The 20,331-nt window shown below is 34.2% G+C and overlaps 1 protein-coding gene across 2 annotated transcripts in view; it reads left to right on the plus strand.

Annotated features, from left to right (window-relative positions):
• Positions 1–20,331, plus strand: part of LOC139973182 (uncharacterized) — a 39,262-nt gene that overhangs the window by 18,119 nt on the left and 812 nt on the right. Inside the window, exons 1-7 of one of the 2 annotated variants that reach the window (XM_071979676.1) lie at positions 8,414–8,543; positions 14,535–14,565; positions 15,235–15,407; positions 15,753–16,017; positions 16,871–17,082; positions 17,630–17,932; positions 18,180–18,441. In XM_071979676.1, the coding sequence (XP_071835777.1) occupies positions 8,478–8,543; positions 14,535–14,565; positions 15,235–15,407; positions 15,753–16,017; positions 16,871–17,082; positions 17,630–17,932; positions 18,180–18,441 (1,312 nt within the window). In that variant the 5' untranslated portion in view covers positions 8,414–8,477. Of the gene's footprint in view, positions 1–8,413; positions 8,544–14,534; positions 14,566–15,234; positions 15,408–15,752; positions 16,018–16,870; positions 17,083–17,629; positions 17,933–18,179; positions 18,442–20,331 lie in introns of those variants that run through there. The other variant, XM_071979674.1, reaches the window with a different exon arrangement.

Below are 20,331 nucleotides of genomic sequence, written 5' to 3' on the forward strand. Positions count from 1 at the left end.
AAGAGTGCTCAATATACCTGGGTATAGAGCTGGATAGATATAAATAATGTACACCCGTACAAGGTTTGCGCTATTACTCGAGTTTCATGCTTCTTCGCAATCGTCAGATAGCTAATGATCAGGTTGTCTGTCTGTAGCGTGGTGCTGTTATTTTTCCGCTTTTTTCTGTGTCGTCACTTTGACAAAAGCTCAGTTCTTTTATTCAGCAGATTTTGGTTTCTCAGCCGAAGTATTTCCACCTTCTCCTCAATGCAGAGATTACATTGATCCGATGTACGCATTTGTGTATTAGATTGTCGGATTATTTTCCACGTGATGCTAAAATCTTTGCTTCGCTTTTTGAGCTCCCAAACGTATTTTGATAGTTCTGTTTCCTTCGCGTGTCTTTCGTGGTTGAGTGATTTTTTGTGACTGTTGTACCTTAGTTTGAACGGCCCCCCTGATAATCCAACGTAATTCTTTTGTTCGCCCCCCGATGTTACGTCCGCTCTGTATATTACTGCCTCGGTCAGACATTTACCTCCGAGGGGGCAGGCCTGCTTGTCCCTGCAGTTGCATTTTCTTTCACTTGCGTCTGGTTTTTCGTTGCTGATAATCTTGCTGTTGTGTGATCTAATGATTGATTTTATGTTCTTGGTGCAGCTGTAGCTTATCTTATTCTTACTGGCGATTTTAATATTCATGTGGATGATCGCACTAGTACTGATGCGACTAAATTTACTGATATAATGAATACGTTTAGTCTCCAGCAACATGTCTCCATTCCAACTCACGACTCCGGACACACGCTTGATTTAATCATCACACGATCCACTAACGATATCGTGTTGTCATCTCCACAAGCTGCTTTAAAGGTGTCTGATCATTGGTCAATTAGATGTTATCTTGACCTTCCTATTACCAAACATTCAACCAAAGAAATTAAATACCGGAAATATCGAAGTATTCATATTGATCAATTTTGTACAGATATTTTGCAATCCTCATTATGCACAGCTGAATGGCTTGATTTAGAGAGTTTAATTGAATGCTATGTTCGTACTTTAACATCTGTCCTTGATATCCACGCACCAGTTCTGACCAGAGTAATTACCGTTAGGCCAACAGTACCTTGGTTCTCCGATCATTTGAAAATACTACGTTCCGCTTGTCGAAAGGCTGAGAGAGTTTTCCGCAAATCTAGTCTTGAAACTCACAGACGGGTCCATCGCTCTTTGCGGAATGAGTATTCATTCCATCTGGACTATGCTAAAAAGTCCTTTTATACATCAACCATCCGGGACTGTGAAGGCGACACCAGGAAACTGTTTACTGTTGAAAAGTCATTGTGTAATAAAAAGCAAGTTGTTTCTTATCCGCCACACCAGAATACTATGGAACTTGTTAATGACTTCGGACAATTTTTTATATCTAAAATTGATAAAATTAATGCAAACATTGATTCCATTGCTACTGGTCCTTTTGAACCTTATGTTCAACAGCATTTCCAATCGAAGTTGACTGGGTTCAAGCCACTTTCTAACGATGAAGTTCGCACAATTATCAAATCCTCCAATACGGCTACCTGCAATCTTGACCCAATACCCACTTGGTTACTTAGAAAGTGTCTTGACCCCCTTTTGCCTGTATTGACTACCATGATAAATCTTTCACTTAAAGATGGTAATGTTCCTGACAAATGGAAGATTGCTACCGTTACTCCATTGTTAAAGAAAGCAGGTTTGGACCCTATCTATTCTAATTATAGACCAATAAGTAATTTGAGTTATGTTTCTAAGTTAGTTGAACGAGCTGTAGTTAATGAGATTGTCTCACATTGTTCATCACATGCTCCTTTTCCTGATTGCCAATCTGCGTACAGGCAAAATCACTCCACAGAAACTGCACTTATGAAAATTCATAGTGATATATTGATGAATATGGACCAACAACAATGCACTCTTTTAGTCCTGTTGGATTTGAGTGCAGCGTTCGATACTGTTAACCATGATATTCTTATGAACATATTGCGTACCCAATTTGGTATTGTTAATAATGCACAAAAATGGATTGGTAATTATCTGTCTTTCAGAAAACAGCATGTATCTATAGAAAATATCTCATCGAAACATTTTTCTTTGAATTGTGGTGTACCACAGGGCAGCTGTCTCGGTCCTGTTCTTTTTCTTTGTTATGTTTCTCAGTTGTTTACCATTGTCTCTAAACACCTTCCTAACGCACATAGTTATGCTGATGATACACAGTTATATTTATCTTTCAATGCTGGTTCTCTGTTATCTGAGGAACGGGCTGTTCTGGCAATGCAATCACTTATATTCGAAATAAGACATTGGATGATCAGCAATAGGCTAATGATCAATGATTCTAAGACTGAGTTTCTTTTAATTGGGACTCGCCAACAAGTTGCTAAGACTCGGGTTCAGATGATAAAAGTAGGTAACGTGGATATTAAGCCATGTGATAGTGCAAAAAATCTTGGGGTTTATCTTGACAGCAACATGTCAATGGACATTCATATTGGAAAAGTTTGCTCAAGGGCATACCATGGACTCTATAATATTCGTCAGATCAGAAAATTCCTGGATGAGGACTGTACTAAAACTCTTATTAATGTTTTTGTAATTAGTCACATCGACTACTGTAATGCACTCTTGATTGGTTTACCTGATTATAAGCTTCGTAGAGTTCAAATGGTACTTAATGGAGCGGCTCGTTTGATTTACGCTCTTCCTAAATTTTGTCATATTACTTTTACTTTACAATCTCTTCATTGGTTACCTGTACAGCAACGCATTGAATTTAAACTAATCTTGCAAGTATTTATATGTTTAAAAGGTCTTGCACCTAAGTATTTATGTGATATGATCTCGGTGAAGTCAAGTTGTTACTCTTTGCGCTCACATTCTCGAATCACACTGCATGTTCCTTGTATCAATCATAATACATTAGGCAATAGGGCTTTTGCCTACAAAGGACCTCGGTTGTGGAATTCACTTCCGGTGGAATTGATGCGTATCGACTCCTTGACCCTAGATGCTTTCAAGATAAAGTTAAAAATATATCTGTTTAAGCTTGCTTATTCTGATTGACCCGACTGGTTGGCTTTTTCCTTGTTAAGCGCTTTTGAATGTTTTGTAAAAAATTTGCGCTATATAAATGCATTTATTATTATTATATATATATATATATATATATATATATATATATATATATATATATATATATATATATATATATATATATATATATATATATATATATATATATATAATATCATTTCTGATCGGATGGAATTGCCTTTAAATCTTTTCCTTTTTATACGTCATGGGAGAAAGTTGATCAGAAAGCTATTGGCAGCTGCGTACTAGAATAATACACACATTCTATATTAACGTCAGGATCACATGACAACCATATGGTAAACTTCCTATTTTCATTTGGATATCTGACCTTGTGACCTCGCCAAATTTCCTCAGAATTTGTATATCAATACATTTAATTTCACCGCGTTTACACATCACATAACTACCACTTTACCGTTCTGCAAACTTTGTAGCTCTGAAATTTCAAAAGGTACCTCAACTGCGTCTACCAATTGAACAATAATTAAAGGGTTCAATCTTGGAAAGTTATTCGAAAAACTAGATCATCGACTAATGATCAAAGGTCTTTGTAATCAAACAACTAACGATTTATGAACATTTTTTGTAACCATCGTCGTCAGTTTGAGACGAAGTATTTGACTTCATGGAAACCGTTTTTCATGTCGTGAAACACACAGGCGTCAATATATGAACCATTCAGGAGAACCCGACTATTTGAAGCAACGTAGGTTAATGAAAGGGACATTAACACTACTGTTATGTCAGTCATTGCAGACATGCTGTATCATATCTAACAACAATACTGGCTAAGTTTTATCACTGGCAGAAAACCACACTAATGACTTTTTCAAGTTTTTTCCAACTTGAGATAATTACAACTCTTTCTAGTACAAAGATGTAAGATTGTAACAAGTCACACCATTTCAAAGAGGAATCATTCAGTAACCAGCAATATTTACTTGAGTTGAGGCAAGTCAATGATGGTACTATTTAGCAGGACTATAGCAGGATTCAAACCTAATGACACCAATATTGCAAATTCCATGATCTTCTCATACCAGGAAGTTGTTATACTGAGCCACAAAATGGCTACGCGTCGTTAACCTCCAACTAACAGCTGGGCAGCTCAGTCAGCAGAGCATAGCACTGTACTCCAAAGGTTATAGGATCAAGTACCATATGATCAAAAACATTTTCAACTTTATTGATCATATCCCAGTAAGCTTTCTGTTGTACACGTTATTAGTTTATTTCAATGATTTCTTTCAACAGAATACAAAAAAGGATGAATTTCCAATTCCAGATGATATTGTGGGCAAATTTATAAGCAATTAGAATCTAAATATGTTTCCAACCATATTAACAAACCATTACTACCAACCTCAAAATTATTAACTCACCATCTCTGGCTTCGAATCATTTAATGTTTAGGTCACCTTATGTGTCAGCTAATTTCCTGCTCTAATTTGTTTAAACTGATTTGGTGATATTTATTGCAACTTTCAAATCCCTTCTGATTCTTTCATGTTTTTCTCCTGAAATATTAAAACATGGAAAAACAATTAGGAATAAAAAATCTTCCCCAAAAATTCCAATTATTCTTAGAGTCCTAAGGACTGAATCTCTAACCATGTGGAATAGTAAAGTAGCCATAGAGCAATCCTGTAAGACTTTAAACATCTCTGTGAACTGGTTTTATTGACATAAGGAATACGACATATCCTTCCTTGTATCTTTCAAACTTTATTCAATGAAAATATTGTCCGAAGATATCTTCTCATTGCAGGATACTAGCTTCTTGATTAAAACGAAATCCAATAAATGCTTTTCATGATATGCCGTGATAAAACATGATTGACAATCTAATAAATATATACAATAACAAACTACTAAAATGCTGATTAATTTCTCATCTTTGATTACATTTGGTGTGCTTAAATTCTTGGCTTGTTTGTGAAATCTTTTCATCGTTCGTTGCTGCCTCTGCTGCTTCTCTCTCCAGCTCTGCTGCCATCGATTAGCCACAATTTATAATAAGAAGTAAAATAATGAACAAAGAGTTTGACCACTGAAACCTAACAGATTGATTAGGTTATTCTTAAATAATCTTAATCTATTTCATGTTAACACAATGATGGCAATGGTATTAAAGAAAACATAGTGTAACATAGATGATATGTTCCATATCAATATAACCATTCCATTGTACATTCCTCAAAATATTTCTAACTTAATTTCCTGTTTACTTGCTGGAATTTAAACATTTTTCCCCAAGGTTAACCTCATTCGAAAGTTAATTAATTTATATGGAGAGGATATAAATATAATTGTTGTGAACTTATGAATATGAAAGCTAGATATATCGAATATTTATTATTAAATGTGATTTAAAGTAAGTGTATTAATGAATAATTGTCATAGAAAATTCAAGTAAGCTAAATGTAAAGTTAACTTGTCTGAACTCTTCAGCGCAACTTCCAGTCCTAATTCAGCACAACGAATATAAAACGTGTAATATGGTTGTTTCTAATATAAGCACATGTGCGCAAATCCTTCCCTTTTTAAGGGGAATGTAGATCATATACGGAACCGTCTAGCGTAGCTGAGACTGGCGACTCTACGATTTCCCAAAAGTGTTTTTGTGTCTGTTTTTTGGTTTTTACGCTAAACGATTGGTTTAATATGGAGGTCCATTTCACCAACAGTAATTAAAAAAGGTGTTTGAATCGTATTTGTAAAAATCTACTATTCCACATCAAAGTCTGCGAGAATTCATATAACGAAGAATAAACTGAACAGGCACAACATGCAATTTATTGTTTCTGTTCCACTCCCGAAGGGCCATATCCGTGATACATCCTGTTCCCTTTCGTGCAACTATAGTCATCCCGGAAATTACTAGGAATATTTTGAAAGTTTAAAGTATTGTAACAAGACTTATCTTGAAATATCAATTATATTTTCTCATTATTTCCACTGATTATGCTCAAATTTTATAATACGACATTTTGATTTCCAAGTTTTGACTTGTATCAAAAGTTCCATTTATTATCTCCTACGTACCCAAAAGTTTGGTTTTTATATATAACAATGTATTTTTCATCTGACACAATACAAAGAGTCAGTTAAGAGATTTAGTACTACCTTGGAATGCCTCCCTATGGTTGAGAAGTGTATCCATTTTATTGTGTTCATTTTATATACATGTCTGACATTGACAACGTAAGTTTTGATTATTTAATACAGTACTATTTCAGACAGTTCACAGAAAGTGCGTGAACTGCATAACTACTATACAAGGTTAACTTTATCGCTTTTACTGATATGAATTTGTATGAAACTTTCTCTACCCAATGTTACGAAAATCAATTCATGTTATAGGCGGAGGGGCAAAAACTTGTGCTGACGTTTGTACTGGGGAGGAATCTAAGAAGAGGGTGGGGTCATAAGGGGAAGAGTGTCCTCTCACCTTTTAGAAACTTGTTTCATCATTTCCATTATATTGAGAACATTTGACTTTGCGTTCATGTGTTTTAAAAAGCTATACCATTTGCAAGTAACTTTAGGGGGCAGGTTTCTGTGGTCCCAGTGGCTACGGCCTTGTATGTATAAAATATGTAAAACGTTTAAAACACATAATAGTATTTGAAGGTTGGTATACGCATTTATCTCCTTTCTCAATGATCAACTGGAGATGTGTTTTTATTAAAGACGACAATCTAGTGCCGTTTGACTCACGAAACTTTGTCTAGAATTAAATGTCTCGACTCGAAGTTAACTTGTTTATGAAACCTCTTTATATGCTTAATAGGCAATTCGCTCAAGAGAGAAGCCTTCTGAGAAGCACTTAACGCCGCGCTGTAACATAAAATAGCCAATCCAGTATCACATATGATAGCTATTTATTTTTATTTGGTTAATTTTCCTTGCCGTCCCAATTTTTGTCCCTGAACATGTTTTGTATGAATGTGTGGGCGCGACAACTTCCCCTCTACCTCGGGCTACGCCACTGTCAGCGAAATAACACATTTGCGTAGGCATGCAGGCAATAATTTCAATCATTCATGCAAATACATGACTGGCAGTTGTCTCCGTTGGCTGAAACGCTGAAACTGTTGGTAGCCAACCCTCGCGACCCCCTGAGAATTGGGGACCAATGTTAAATGAACCACTTATATATAGCTACGCCTATAAAGTAGCTTTATGTCCCCAAATAAGCTCTAGCTACGCATCTGCTGGTTAACAGATATTATTTTCATTAAACAAATTGTATAAAAAAATGTTATATCGATGTACCTTTTCATAGGTCAAAACGTGCTCCTTAGATTAAATATCTTATATTAATGAAGAAAAATGTTTCCTTAAAATTTACGGTCATTATTGATGTAATTCTTACAGTCAATAAAAAATTCAGTCAAGGCCCAGTGAAACAGCTGACATGTTTATTCAATCAGATGTGAGGATACTCGATTCCGCAAACAGGGTGTGACGTAGGCATCATAAAACAAGGAAGTATTGTTCATATAGAATACCACTGACAAACTTCGAATGTTCCAAACTGTGTTTGTTATATATTAATACATAGAAATTGATAGTGTAGAATAGATCATACCGTACATTTCACGGTATATAAGATGTATTGTACTAGTTCATGCATGTTATATAGTGCTGATTAGTTGTTTCACTTCCTGTCATTTCGATACTGCTTTAATTTTGCCTTCCAACCAAAAGCGAAGCAACTTAGCTAAAATAATCACTCATAAATGTTTCTTAAAAATATCGATAGTAGCTACTTAACCAGAACAAGTAAATCAACATTCCTACTGATTTCATCGGCTTTGTAGCATTGACGTCGTTTGACACACAACTAAAGAACATTTAACATGAACCACACTAAATGTATTATAGATTAAAATTGATCATCGTAATTGATATTCGTTTGAAAAAGTTAATACATTAACATGTATTGAATTACAATACCGTTGCTGTCATTGGAAGTAGTAGCACAATAGTCAATAAGTATACAGTTGGTTTTATGCTGTAGTGATCAATTCAACATTATGCAACTGAAGCTTACTGCAGTATTGACTGAAATTCAAGATATTAATAGCTGTACAAAAAAATTAAATTGGATTGCTCATGTCGAATAGTCTTCTTTACACACAAGCCAATAATACTATAAATGTGCAGCACATTTGTATAAGCTGTTCACCAAATCATATTTTAAATAAAATGATGGCATTAATGGACATCCATACTACTACGGTCACTTCAATAAGGTGTTGGACACCCCTGAATAGATACCCTGTGTCATTTGCCATCTTGCACTTCATCGAATATATTTTCGCATGTCATTTATACAAACTCGAAATCATGGGGAAGTGTTTCAACGTTTTTTTGACTGTTTTGACGATTTGGAGCTCGTTTGCAACAGAAATGGTAAGTGTTTCTTTTATTCAATATACTTTATATATTACTCTATTGAATATCTTCTGTTTCGAAATTAAAATAAGTTGCGTCAATGTGTTATTGAGCTAACTCTGCTGATATTGAATTATGTGACAAAGAGAAGTGTCTTCGAAGAATGAGGAATATATCGATAAAAAATCCTGATAAATTTCAGTTAGAAGACTTTCAATTTAAAATATTCAGAATTTTAACTTCGCGAAAGGACAGCAGTGTTTCGAAAAATAACAAAACGTCTTTAATTTAACCACATATATTGGAATAAAAACAAAAGATTACCTCTAATCGGTTCTTCTTTGATTAAATACAGTATTCTTAAAAATTTGTCCACATATAAAATCCTTAAAAGAAAAGCTAATTCATATATCTCAAACGTGTTTTCGTTACACAACAATTTTTAAAAGTCAATAAAGTTTCGTAATATGGCCAGGAAAAAGTAAACTCTTTTCAACATATCTTTTACAGCACGTCAGTTCACAAGGTTTCCCTCCAATAGCCAACCCCACCTTTCACAGATACATACCAACACGTTACAGCACTCAATTCATATAATGAATTAATGAGCTTTAATACACCTGCAGATCATTCTAGTTTATAAATTTACACTCCATAATTTTGGCTACGAGTACGATAACTAAAAAAGAAATTCATTTATTTCAGCGATAACTGAAAAATAAACTTTAAATGTTTTTTTTTTTAGATTCATGAGTTAAATTTTCTTCTTGTTAAAAATCCAATCATGAGATTCCCTCTTTATACAGAGCGATAATCGGTACTTTGTGTATCGTTAAATGTTTTCAATCTTTTTTTTTTATTTGTTATAATGCCTTGCTTTTATTTTTGGATATAAACTACCTACGAATAACTTGGTTTTCATCTGCGTAAAGGCAACTTCCTTTTTCAGCTCTGTTATTTTGATATGATTTCCGAACAGACATTTTATTTCTCGTCTTTGTTCAAGTTATCCTTATAATACATTAAAGCAACATCTGCGTTAACTAATCAAAACCAAAACATTTCTATATGATGATCCAATCACAAAGATGCTTAATTAACTTCCATTTCAAATAGTGAACAGTTAGGTAACTACAGTGAACAAAACTATCATGACAAAGTACATCCATTAAATTAGATATCTACTTGAAAGGGTGGTTCAGGTTTAATCAAATTTGAAGAAATGCTCATTTTTACGTTTGATTACATTGTTGCAAACTCTCATTTAAACGTAACCTTTTCAGATTTAAATTAAGAGCACCTAAATATTTACTTTCTTCACATGTTCATGGAGACCTCTTTAAAAGATATTGTTATATGTGTGCCAAAGTTTAAACAAACAGTCTGCAACCAAAAAAAAAAGGCACTTTGAAATGTATTTTGAAAATATTATATTAAGATCACAATTCTTGTACATGTACATATTCCAGGAAACAAAGTTGAATAACAATAAATCCAACTGATGTACACGTCAGTCTAATTTAAAACTAATATATGGAAACTAAAAAAAGTGAAATGTACAAAATTAGGGCTGAAAATAGAAAATTTAAGTTACACGGACTTATTTTAGAACGAATAATCAAAGATAAAAGACTAGAAAAAATAACAAATGCTATTTTGCAGGCACTGCGTTGTGGTTTTAAATTTCTTAAAGAAAAGAATGGTATGATATACGCGATCATGAAAATTTCTCCAGCGATTTAAGTGGCTAGCTTCCATTTTTGTCTCTTTTCTTGTTTCTCATTTCCTTCAGTTAGGCTATATATTGTTAGATATTCCTAGGGAATTTCATCCCAACACTCCTTTTTTTTCAAAATATGATGGATATTAGAGCAGAATAAATGTTAGACATGTTCATTCATTTTATTTAAAATGATAAAGTTTGTCAAGAAAAAACTAAGTCACAAGCCTTTTAAAGCGACAGTTAAATAATATTGATTTCCTCAATTATTTTTCGAGAAGTAATATAACTTGACTAAAGGTAACTCCTTGCTACCGACTCAGAGTTTAATGTCGTTTTACAATGCCAAGATAAGAGGTTAATTTAAAGGAAGAAATACGACTTTGATTGTGAATGGGAAACTTAATTGAGATATTTTTTATATATCGTTAGCTAACTAAAACAGCAACAGAAAATTTGCACATCCCTAAATATGCTCATATGGCATGCAATTAATTAATAAAATAATAAAATAAATAAAATAAAATAATTAATAAAATAACTTTTCGTACAAGTTACTTTTATGAACATTATGCCGTTTTTACTTCTGTTTTGATTCTTGTGAGATTAAATGAAACACCTATAAATTATCGTATTGTTTGTCGAATGTTTGCGACTTGTTTAACTGTATTTCTAATTAACGTGTCGCGCTATTATAATACAATGTGTCACGACGTTGACGTCTAGTAAGCATTAGCGGTTTAGTGAAAATAATGACAACTAATATTATTGTAAGAGCATTGTTTAAAATTGATACTGTCATTACATGATCTGTACATTGAATAAACTAGAAGATAAAATGGATTGAAAGTCTCATTCCAATGGAGAAGACGTTATAAAATCATACTCAAATTAATATCGTAGTAACATGTTTCATTTGTCTTTGGGTAATCAATCCAGACAAAATATAAGACAAAAATAAAAACTGTTTAAATGCCTTATCAAATAAAGACAATTGCAAGGAGGAATTGATTTTTTTCTTCCATTTTATCAGTTTTGTTACATTATAGCTTCCATCTTAGGCTGTATTCCAGACATAGTGCGACAGGCAAATCTAACATTTCAACCAATCATACGATAAACACTAAAGGCCATATTACTAGCGGAATAACTCAGTGCAGATGTAAAGAACTTTTCTAAAACTAATTAAATGTAAAATCAACGCCAAGATATTCTCATGTATGTCGTCGTTTATATTACTGATCAGGTTTCTTATAATGGAACCACTGACAATGTACTCCATCTATAACATGTATGCGATGGGAATAGTCACCAATCCCCACCCACACTCTCCCTCTTCGCTGTCTTCCATCACTCCCTCCCTCCCATCCTATTCACACCCTCCCTTCGTGATACCATGTGACTGGTCGTTGTAGTGAAAAAAAAAAAAAACTTTTCGTGTGTCGTTTTACAGTAACATGTAATATAAATATAAATTAATACAAAAGGAAACTCTCCCTATGAAAAACAAAACAAAACATGGATGACAGCCTTTTACAAATTAAACAACATAAAATACATTACACTGTATTTAAAGGTCTCTTTTCTAATACGTTGCCAAAAACTAGAAAGTATTATCTTAACATTTATCACTACTCCATATATGGTAATAATTCGCTTTATATGTTTAAGGATATTTAATTAAATTCCTTTATATCATATTTTGTTGCTATCGTTCGAACGAGCATTTTATTCAGGGAACAAACGGCATGTGGTACTCAGCATACGGTGACAATAAACACAATGTTTTATACAGATACAACAATAATGTCGCACATCTTCTGTGCTTCCAGCATAACATTATCGACGAAAAATAAACTTTGGCTATTTCGCAAACAAATCGTCTTGACCGCTTCAATCTCTTTGTGGAGAGTATTATACTGTGTACTTTACTTTGTTGGCAGCAGCAAAGTATAAAATGTAGATTTTAATTTTTCATGACTTTAGGTAAGTGTGATACCATTTTCAGTATCCAAGGGCCATATTCTTTTAAAAGGATACTAAATCGTGCTACATAGTAACTCTTGGCATGTTCGACGTTTTAAAGCTACTGATACGATGAACCATGTGAAAACATTGTTTTGAAGCACTTTCACAAATTTGATAGAGATGAAAACATCAGAGAGCTGATAAAATTGCAGGAATGATCTAAAACTTGTTTTCTGGTTTATTTAGAGAATTGTCTGAATTCACTACTGGGAATGCTATACAATATGTTTTTGTCTTGACAGATAACATCGTCATTTCATAAAATTTGAACTGTCATATGCTCGGCTGTTCTAACATGTCTTTATCATTATTATTAGGAATTAACGAACAAGATAACATGTGTTTGTTAAGCTCCTCCGATCTTTCATACTTTAACATTTTTGGAATTTTGGTCATGAATGACTTGGTCTAAAAGAAAAAGGATTAAATTCCTCGTTTCTTCCTTAACTTCTTCTTTTTATATTGTCCTTTCTGTTGACATTCTTTATCTCTTTCAATTTCTATCATCATCATGATCATCATGGTATTAGATCCAATTTTAATGCAAAACGTCTATTCTTCTAACTGTACCACGTATATTTGTTGAGGTAGCGTTACTATTGTCTTACATTCGCGGTGCCATAACGTACTTCTACCATGACTTCGAACAGTCAGGCCACTTAACGTTACATACATAGAAGTCTTTGTAGCGCTTTATAGTTAATTTCACCAGTCTATGTGACTAAATGTACATAACTACAGTTGTAGCTTACCACACTAACTTGCACAGTGCTTCTGAGTCCTCAGCTGAGAATAACATTCATAACACGTAGACACAGCCTACTGAATCATTCCAAAAATTGTGTATCTTTTAAGAAGCTGCAAGGAGTGCTTGGATGCATTTTTTTAGAACATAAGTGACTGTTGAAAAGGTTGTATTTTGAGAATCACGTTTGTGTATCACAACTTGTTTCTGGTTGGTTAACAAATAATTCAAAGACGAGGCACTTCTAATTTTGGCTAGGCTTAGTTGTCAGTATAGCCGGCAAGTGTTAGGATATAATTTTCACGGAAGTTAAAAAAATAAAGAAAATATTGTGGTTATGTCTTTTCTTCATGAAGTCAGTTTTATTCATAACTCGATGTCATCTTTGGCTTTATGTGACGACATTTTGTATAAGACTTGCAGCTTAAGATTTTAGCGTAGTGGGTCAAACAGAGTAACGAACAGAGGTAACAGAAAGAATGGAGTTGTGTCTTTCCAAGAACAAAATGCTAGCACACAGTTTCCATCTTGTTGGGGACTATGATCATTTAGTTAGAGTTTAGGGCTAGTGTAATAAAATAGGCACAAAGGAATTATCAAGTGGTTACTGTTTCTGAGTTGTGCAATATAATATTTTACGATAGTCGATTATAATTCTGATACTTTATGTATAAAAGTATGACTTAAAGTGCGATTTGACATTCATTATGTCTGTTTAAAAATTATAGGTATCGGTATGGGGCCGATATTGAGATTGAAATATCGGATATCGGCCAGGTCCGATATTGGCGATATCGGCACAGCACTAGAAACAATTATTTCAAATAGAAGCTTATTTTAGCTTCTGCAGCGCTATTACAATTGTTTAGTTCGTAAGATACACCAATCAATGGCCATTAACTTACCTTACAAGTAAAATTACACCTTTCAAAACTCAGTTTCATTGTGCACGGTAAGTATCAAGACACGGTAATATTAGTCCAACAAGAATAGCTGGGACGATTTAAATGATCCCTATGTGTTAAAGACTGTTAAACACAAATGCGTTACAACTCATGTCTGAAATGTTCTAATGTCAAAATATAACTTGAACAAAGAACATCTTTCTGCATTAAGCGACAAAGCTGTTTAAGGAAGCAGCCAGCTACTGCCTTTGTTCTTTACGTGAACTTACGTATCATGTGCCAGAGTAGCTGTACAACCGGAAAAATGTCAGTAATCTAATGTTTCCTGGAAGAAAGTTGTACTCTGAATTCCTAAGTGATCTTTGACATGTAAATTAGATATGGATTATAGACAAAAGAAAAACATCATTGTAAGTGGTTATCTGGAGACTTTATCAAAGTATAAATCGACTTAATCTTAAACTAACATATTTTGGACCAGTTTGCGAAAAGTTTTTCTTTCCCTCGAATTGGTTTTTATTAACGTATGATTTAATCTGATCCTGCTTATTGTTGACTGCAATACTATGTTTGTCTTGTAATGAATTTATTAAATGTATTTTATTACACAGATAATTGTCAGTGCCGAGGGAAGATCTTCAGGTAGGTATATTATTTATATTATATGATTTATCTTATAATAAGAAGTAACCTCTGTAATTTATATCACTTATGTATTGTAAACGTTAACAACTCAGTTGGACAACTTGAATGGCTGGAAATGGCTCTTTAATGGTCGCTCTTGACGTTTTGTTTTCAATCTTGTTACTATTGAATTTCCATTGCATGCTGAAAACTAATCAAATATAACGCTTCAAAATAGTTACATCTGAGAATTCAATTACGGTGACGTCATTTACTTTTAGTGGTGATATCTTCGACTATATAGTAGTTGTTGAGTAATAGTTGGTATTAAAACTGATGTAATGCCTTAAATCTCTTAGTAACGAAACCGGTTCTGTTACAATTGGCTCAAAAATCTTAAAGTAAAAAAAAAAAAAAATTGATTCGTGTAGCGCTTTTTAACAGCGATAGATTTAAAGCGCTTTACAGACGTTATATTACCCCGGTCAATGGTAACCTGTCCCAGAGACAATCCCTCCAGTCGGCAGCAGTTATATACTGCGCCCAATAACAGGTTACCTCACATGTACCCATTTAACCCTTGGGTGGAGAGAGGCAATTGAGAGAAAGCATCTTAGGCGATATTTTCGTTCGCTGAAACGATTTTCGTCGCAATAAAATGTTAACTTTGTTTTACTTTCCATCCAGGTTCTTCATACTTTGTTTTTCAACAACCTGCGTATCCGAGAGATTGCAAAGAAGTATCGGATGTATGTTCCTCTACACACAATACATCTGGAGTGTACCTAATTAAACCTGATGGTTATCCAGAACCGTTTGAGACTTACTGTGATAATGATCTTGATACTGGTGGTTGGACGGTATGGCTGATTACGTGATGTTTCCTTTTCAACTTGAAATAGATATGTAAAAAATTACTTTTTTACAATTTTGCATACAGTAATATATAGCGGTGTAATAAAAATCGTTATTTCAAATAGAATCTTGATATTTGTTATTGGAGCTAGTGTTTAAATCAATGATGTTATATATTTTAAAATTTAAGAACAGTGTAGTTCTTCTTCCAAGTAAACAGTAAACTTCTAGCCCACACACTATAAACTGAAGTTAGAAATATAAATTCTTATTTCTGTGTAATAATTGTTAGCAACAAATCGCATGCAGAATGGAACGTTAACATTTAACTTCTTTGATTCTCGTTGTAGGTACTACAGCGACGAAGATTGGATTCTGTCAAATTTAATAGAAGTTGGAAAGACTTCAGAAATGGCTTTGGCTTTCTAGGGAGTGAGTTCTGGATCGGAAATGAGAAAATTGCCTACTTAACAAATCAAAAGCGGTACCAACTGAGAATGGACTTTGAGAACGTTGCTGGAGAAACTTACTATGTAACATACGACGATTTTCGTATCTCAGATGAATGGGGGAAATATTATATATCAAGTTTAGGTACATTCATAATATCAGATGGTAAGTGTCTTTTACATTCTTATTCAATATAAAGCCAAATAATAAGAATATCATTTATGTCAAAAGTAAACGTGCATAAACTGAAAGGTGTATTCTAAGAACGAATTGATCTTTTGGAGGTAGACTTTACATATCAATTATCTTTTCTTACTTTGAAGAAACTGCTACAATATATATAGTTCGAGTACACATATAGTAAATCAGCGAGTACAATGACGATACAACACATATATTAGCGATAACAGTATAATCATATGATTGCGAGTACAAGCTCAAAGCGCGAGTTCAAATACTTAATCTTGCATTAGTATCTATACTATATTTCCAAAATGCCTCCATTAGTTAAAGTGTGATTACGCACTCACTACAAGACTGCTTCGTACTCAACACTAATATTGGCTCTGACCAAGGAACCGTATCTACCGTTTGTACAACAGAACGCTTACACTGAAAACAGTTACGTCCCCCAGTTTCATCAGCGCAACCAACGCAAACGAAATTTGGAAGTTTCTATTAATTGTCATTTTTGTCAGAGAGCAGTATACTTTCACCGAGGGAAAGCCTGTAACAAAAGCTATGACTATCTGGCTTCAGTTGTACAACAAATGATGGGGTGTTATCTCGTAATGTTCAATAACTATTAATATAAATGTGACAAAGGAACGGTCACTGAGTGATTTAAAATGTTCTGAAGTCATTCGAACTGCTTCTGAAAGTGTGTTACTTTCCTTTAACCTTCTTGACAGCCAACTATTGAAGTAATTAAAAAAACCTTTTCTTTGGCACTTGTCATATTCGTTGTGGTGTATCAGGTTACTTTTATTTACCCTTTCTTCCCTTTCCTGTTGTCTAGAATTAAAAATTGAATGGTGTCCAGCTAATGAGATATTTAGCAATGAGACATGTGAGAGGACTTGTGAAGACCCCGATACTTGCATCTCGGCTACCTCTCGCACAGAATCAGAGCAATGTGTTTGCGTCGGCGATTATCTGAGAGAGCAAGGACAATGCATCCCTCTCAACCAATGCAACTGCTTCGTTGATGAAAAAGGAAGTGTATTAGGGGTCAGTACGGTTCTTTCAGGACTTTTTTAAGCTTTACTCTTACTTCATTGTCCATATCATTAGAAGAAAATCTTCTATTATTTAAACTTGTTGATTATCACATTACATTTACAGATAACCGAGTAGCGCTCACATCGCGGTTGGGAAAGGGGCATAAACCCCACCTCCGTCGCCAGTTCTGGCAAAACTGTTGGTCAGGAACGTATTACATAAATCAGGAAGATAAGACATACGAGTTTGCATCCCCTTATAAACCAAAAACAAAATTCATGGATACTTCATACCATAGTCTTGCAGTTACAACTAATTGTAGGCCTAATGTTAAGTCGCAATAAGCCGTTGAATGCAACATTTGACGGCTACCTTTGTTCTTGATAGCGGATCCATAGGCCCCCTACATCGGAGTTGGTTTCAAAAAAAAAAAAAAAAAAACATAAAACTTGTTTAACATTGGTCATCCATTGTTGAAATCCTGTTCATTTCACTGTGAAAATGTGTGACAAATAATTTATTTACTATTTTTTTTTCTCTGAATATCTTAAATTAGGAGGGCAAGTTTTACATCAATTCAAGATGTACACGAAATTCAACTTGCCAAGACAACCAGATTATAGAGGCGAGTTACCAGTGTAGTGATCACGCAACCTGTGCTGAGAGGAACGGTGTCCGTAAATGTTACTGCAATCCAAACTACGAAGGGGACGGAGAGACGTGCGTACTCCCAAAAGATTGCTATGAGCTTTATGTTTCCGGTACACGCAGTGATGGTGTTTACACCATTTACCCTGATGGTTGGTCAAGCGGCATTCAGGTTTACTGTGAGATGGAAAGTAACGGAGGAGGATGGACAGTGAGTTTTGCAACATTTAATTATTTAAATTTTGAACTTCCTCACATTATACTTTACTTTCCTCAAAATGATGCACCGCAGATCTCGTTGAGATGAACTTGACCATTTTAGGAAAAAAAATAAAGAAAAAAAAATACTCTTGTGAATTATCTAACTTTCACAATATCCATTTCTTTGTTAACTACTTTACGGCTTTGGATGTCATGCATTATACAGTTGGAGTACCTTTTTTTTCTTCATTTTATAGGTTTTCCAGCGACGATCGAGTGCCTCCGTTGAATTTTATCGTGGTTGGTTGGACTACAAGAACGGTTTTGGTAATAAAAATCAAGACCACTGGCTAGGTAACAAATATATCCACTCTCTGACCAACCAGAAAACGTACCAGCTTCGTATTGATCTAAGGGATTCCGCTTCATCATCGTATTACGCCCTCTATTCGACTTTTAGCATTACTGACGAGGCAGACAAGTATCGACTATCAGTTGGATCACACAGTGGAAATACAGGTGAGTAGTTGGTGTTCTAATCATTGAAGCATACATAAATGTGGAACGATTACGTCAATTAGGAAAAGCGTAAAGACCCCCCTCCCCCCCCCAAAAAAATATAACAACACAAAGAAACGTGCCAACCAAGGAGGATCACGTGACGTGCTCCCCTATAGCAATTCATTCTTGTAGTACTCCTTAAATGTTTATTCTGCAACAACTAATGTCTTGATCTCATAGCTACCGTATTTCTGGCTAAATGATATATGAGTTCAATGTTTACAGCAATTTTCAATTCCAAACATTGCTATTTTCTTTCAAACGTTTGAACTACAGTTGGAACGCACGTAGGTTTACAGGACTGTATACAATGTGTGCAGACATAAGAAGCAGACGATTAGATTCGCTGTTCCTTGGCAACACAGGTCTCCTTGCCGTGTTTGCACGTAACAAACACCTAACAATATATAAAGCTATGACAGTAGATATTCTAATAGTAGCCAAGCTCTATGTATTTCTGACACAGAGAAATTAAATCTCAACATCACTATCATCCCAACCTAAACGAATATTCTGAAATTTGACGTAAATGTCTGTTGCCTTACGCGCGCTGTTGCCTACGAAACTCCCAACACTTACAAAGGGGTTAATAATATATGAGTAGTACCTGGAAGTATGTCACATGTGCCTTCACGTAACTGTGGTATGTATATTCGATGATTCTCATATCTGTAAATGTTGAGGCGCTATGTTAATATAATCATGTTATATATAAAGTCATGTAGGGTTTATCATTCATAGAACATTGAAACAGAGGAATCAGAAAGGATGTAGTTTTCAATATTCGTCTGTATAGATTAGAGAAATTGTAATCAATCAATCAGCCTGTTCGAAGAAGTTATACGTACGAGACTAGATGGCACATGTCGATAAGAACTAAATATTTAAATTTCAATGGTCAATATCATTCAAGATTTTCATAAATGTAATATATCGACGTTTGGTGAGTTTCTCGAAACCTAAAATATTAGCTTCTACATTCATAGTAAATTCTCTTTATACAATGTCGGTTCTATTCTTCATTAAAACATATTTATTTCATGATTTGTGTATAGTGTAAATTTCAATCTACGTTTATAGTCCAACGTATGAGCTCAGGTTGAAAGATACAAAGATTACAAAGTGCTATAGATATAGGGTAAAGAATTTAAACAATCGATGGCAATAACACCCTGTATACCATGTATACAGTAGAACAGGGAACTTGGAGCCGGGCAGATATTATATTACAACCATAATATTGACAGAAAAAATTATGCCGTCTATTTGATTTTTGTTTTATTGGGAGATGGCCTTTTCAGCAAAATGCAATTATTACTTTGTATGTAATAAAAACAAGTAAGATTACTCAGGACTAGATCCTTCAACGATACCCTTGTTTTCCTAAATTGAATAAGATAGGAAGCTACATCACACAGCCCCCCCCCCCCCTCACACCCTCCTTATCTAAGTTCGAAGAGAGCCTTAGTTAGCCTATGTGGTACAATAAAAAAAATAAGTACTGGGTTGAATGAGGGCATAAATGAAAAGTTGGTTATGCAAATTAAATTATACATCATATTATTCAACAAATTACAACATTAAACACCGTGACAAACAATAATTTATAACTAGAGTTTGACAGAGTTAGTAAGCTTATTTTTTACCTTCAAAATAACAATCAAATAAATAAAAGAATGAATAGTAGTGTTAAATGCCGATAAATAAATAAAAATGAAAGAGCGATATTAGCGACTCTAGTAACCCAAACGTAGTATTTGGTTAAAGTAGTTTCCCCATCTGTATGTTACTCCTGTAGCGGCACTGTATTTCAAGCGGAACAAAAATTAAAAAAAAAAGTATAAAAAC

This window comes from Apostichopus japonicus, chromosome 9, assembly GCF_037975245.1.
Source record: "Apostichopus japonicus isolate 1M-3 chromosome 9, ASM3797524v1, whole genome shotgun sequence".
Lineage (NCBI taxonomy): Eukaryota > Metazoa > Echinodermata > Holothuroidea > Aspidochirotida > Stichopodidae > Apostichopus > Apostichopus japonicus.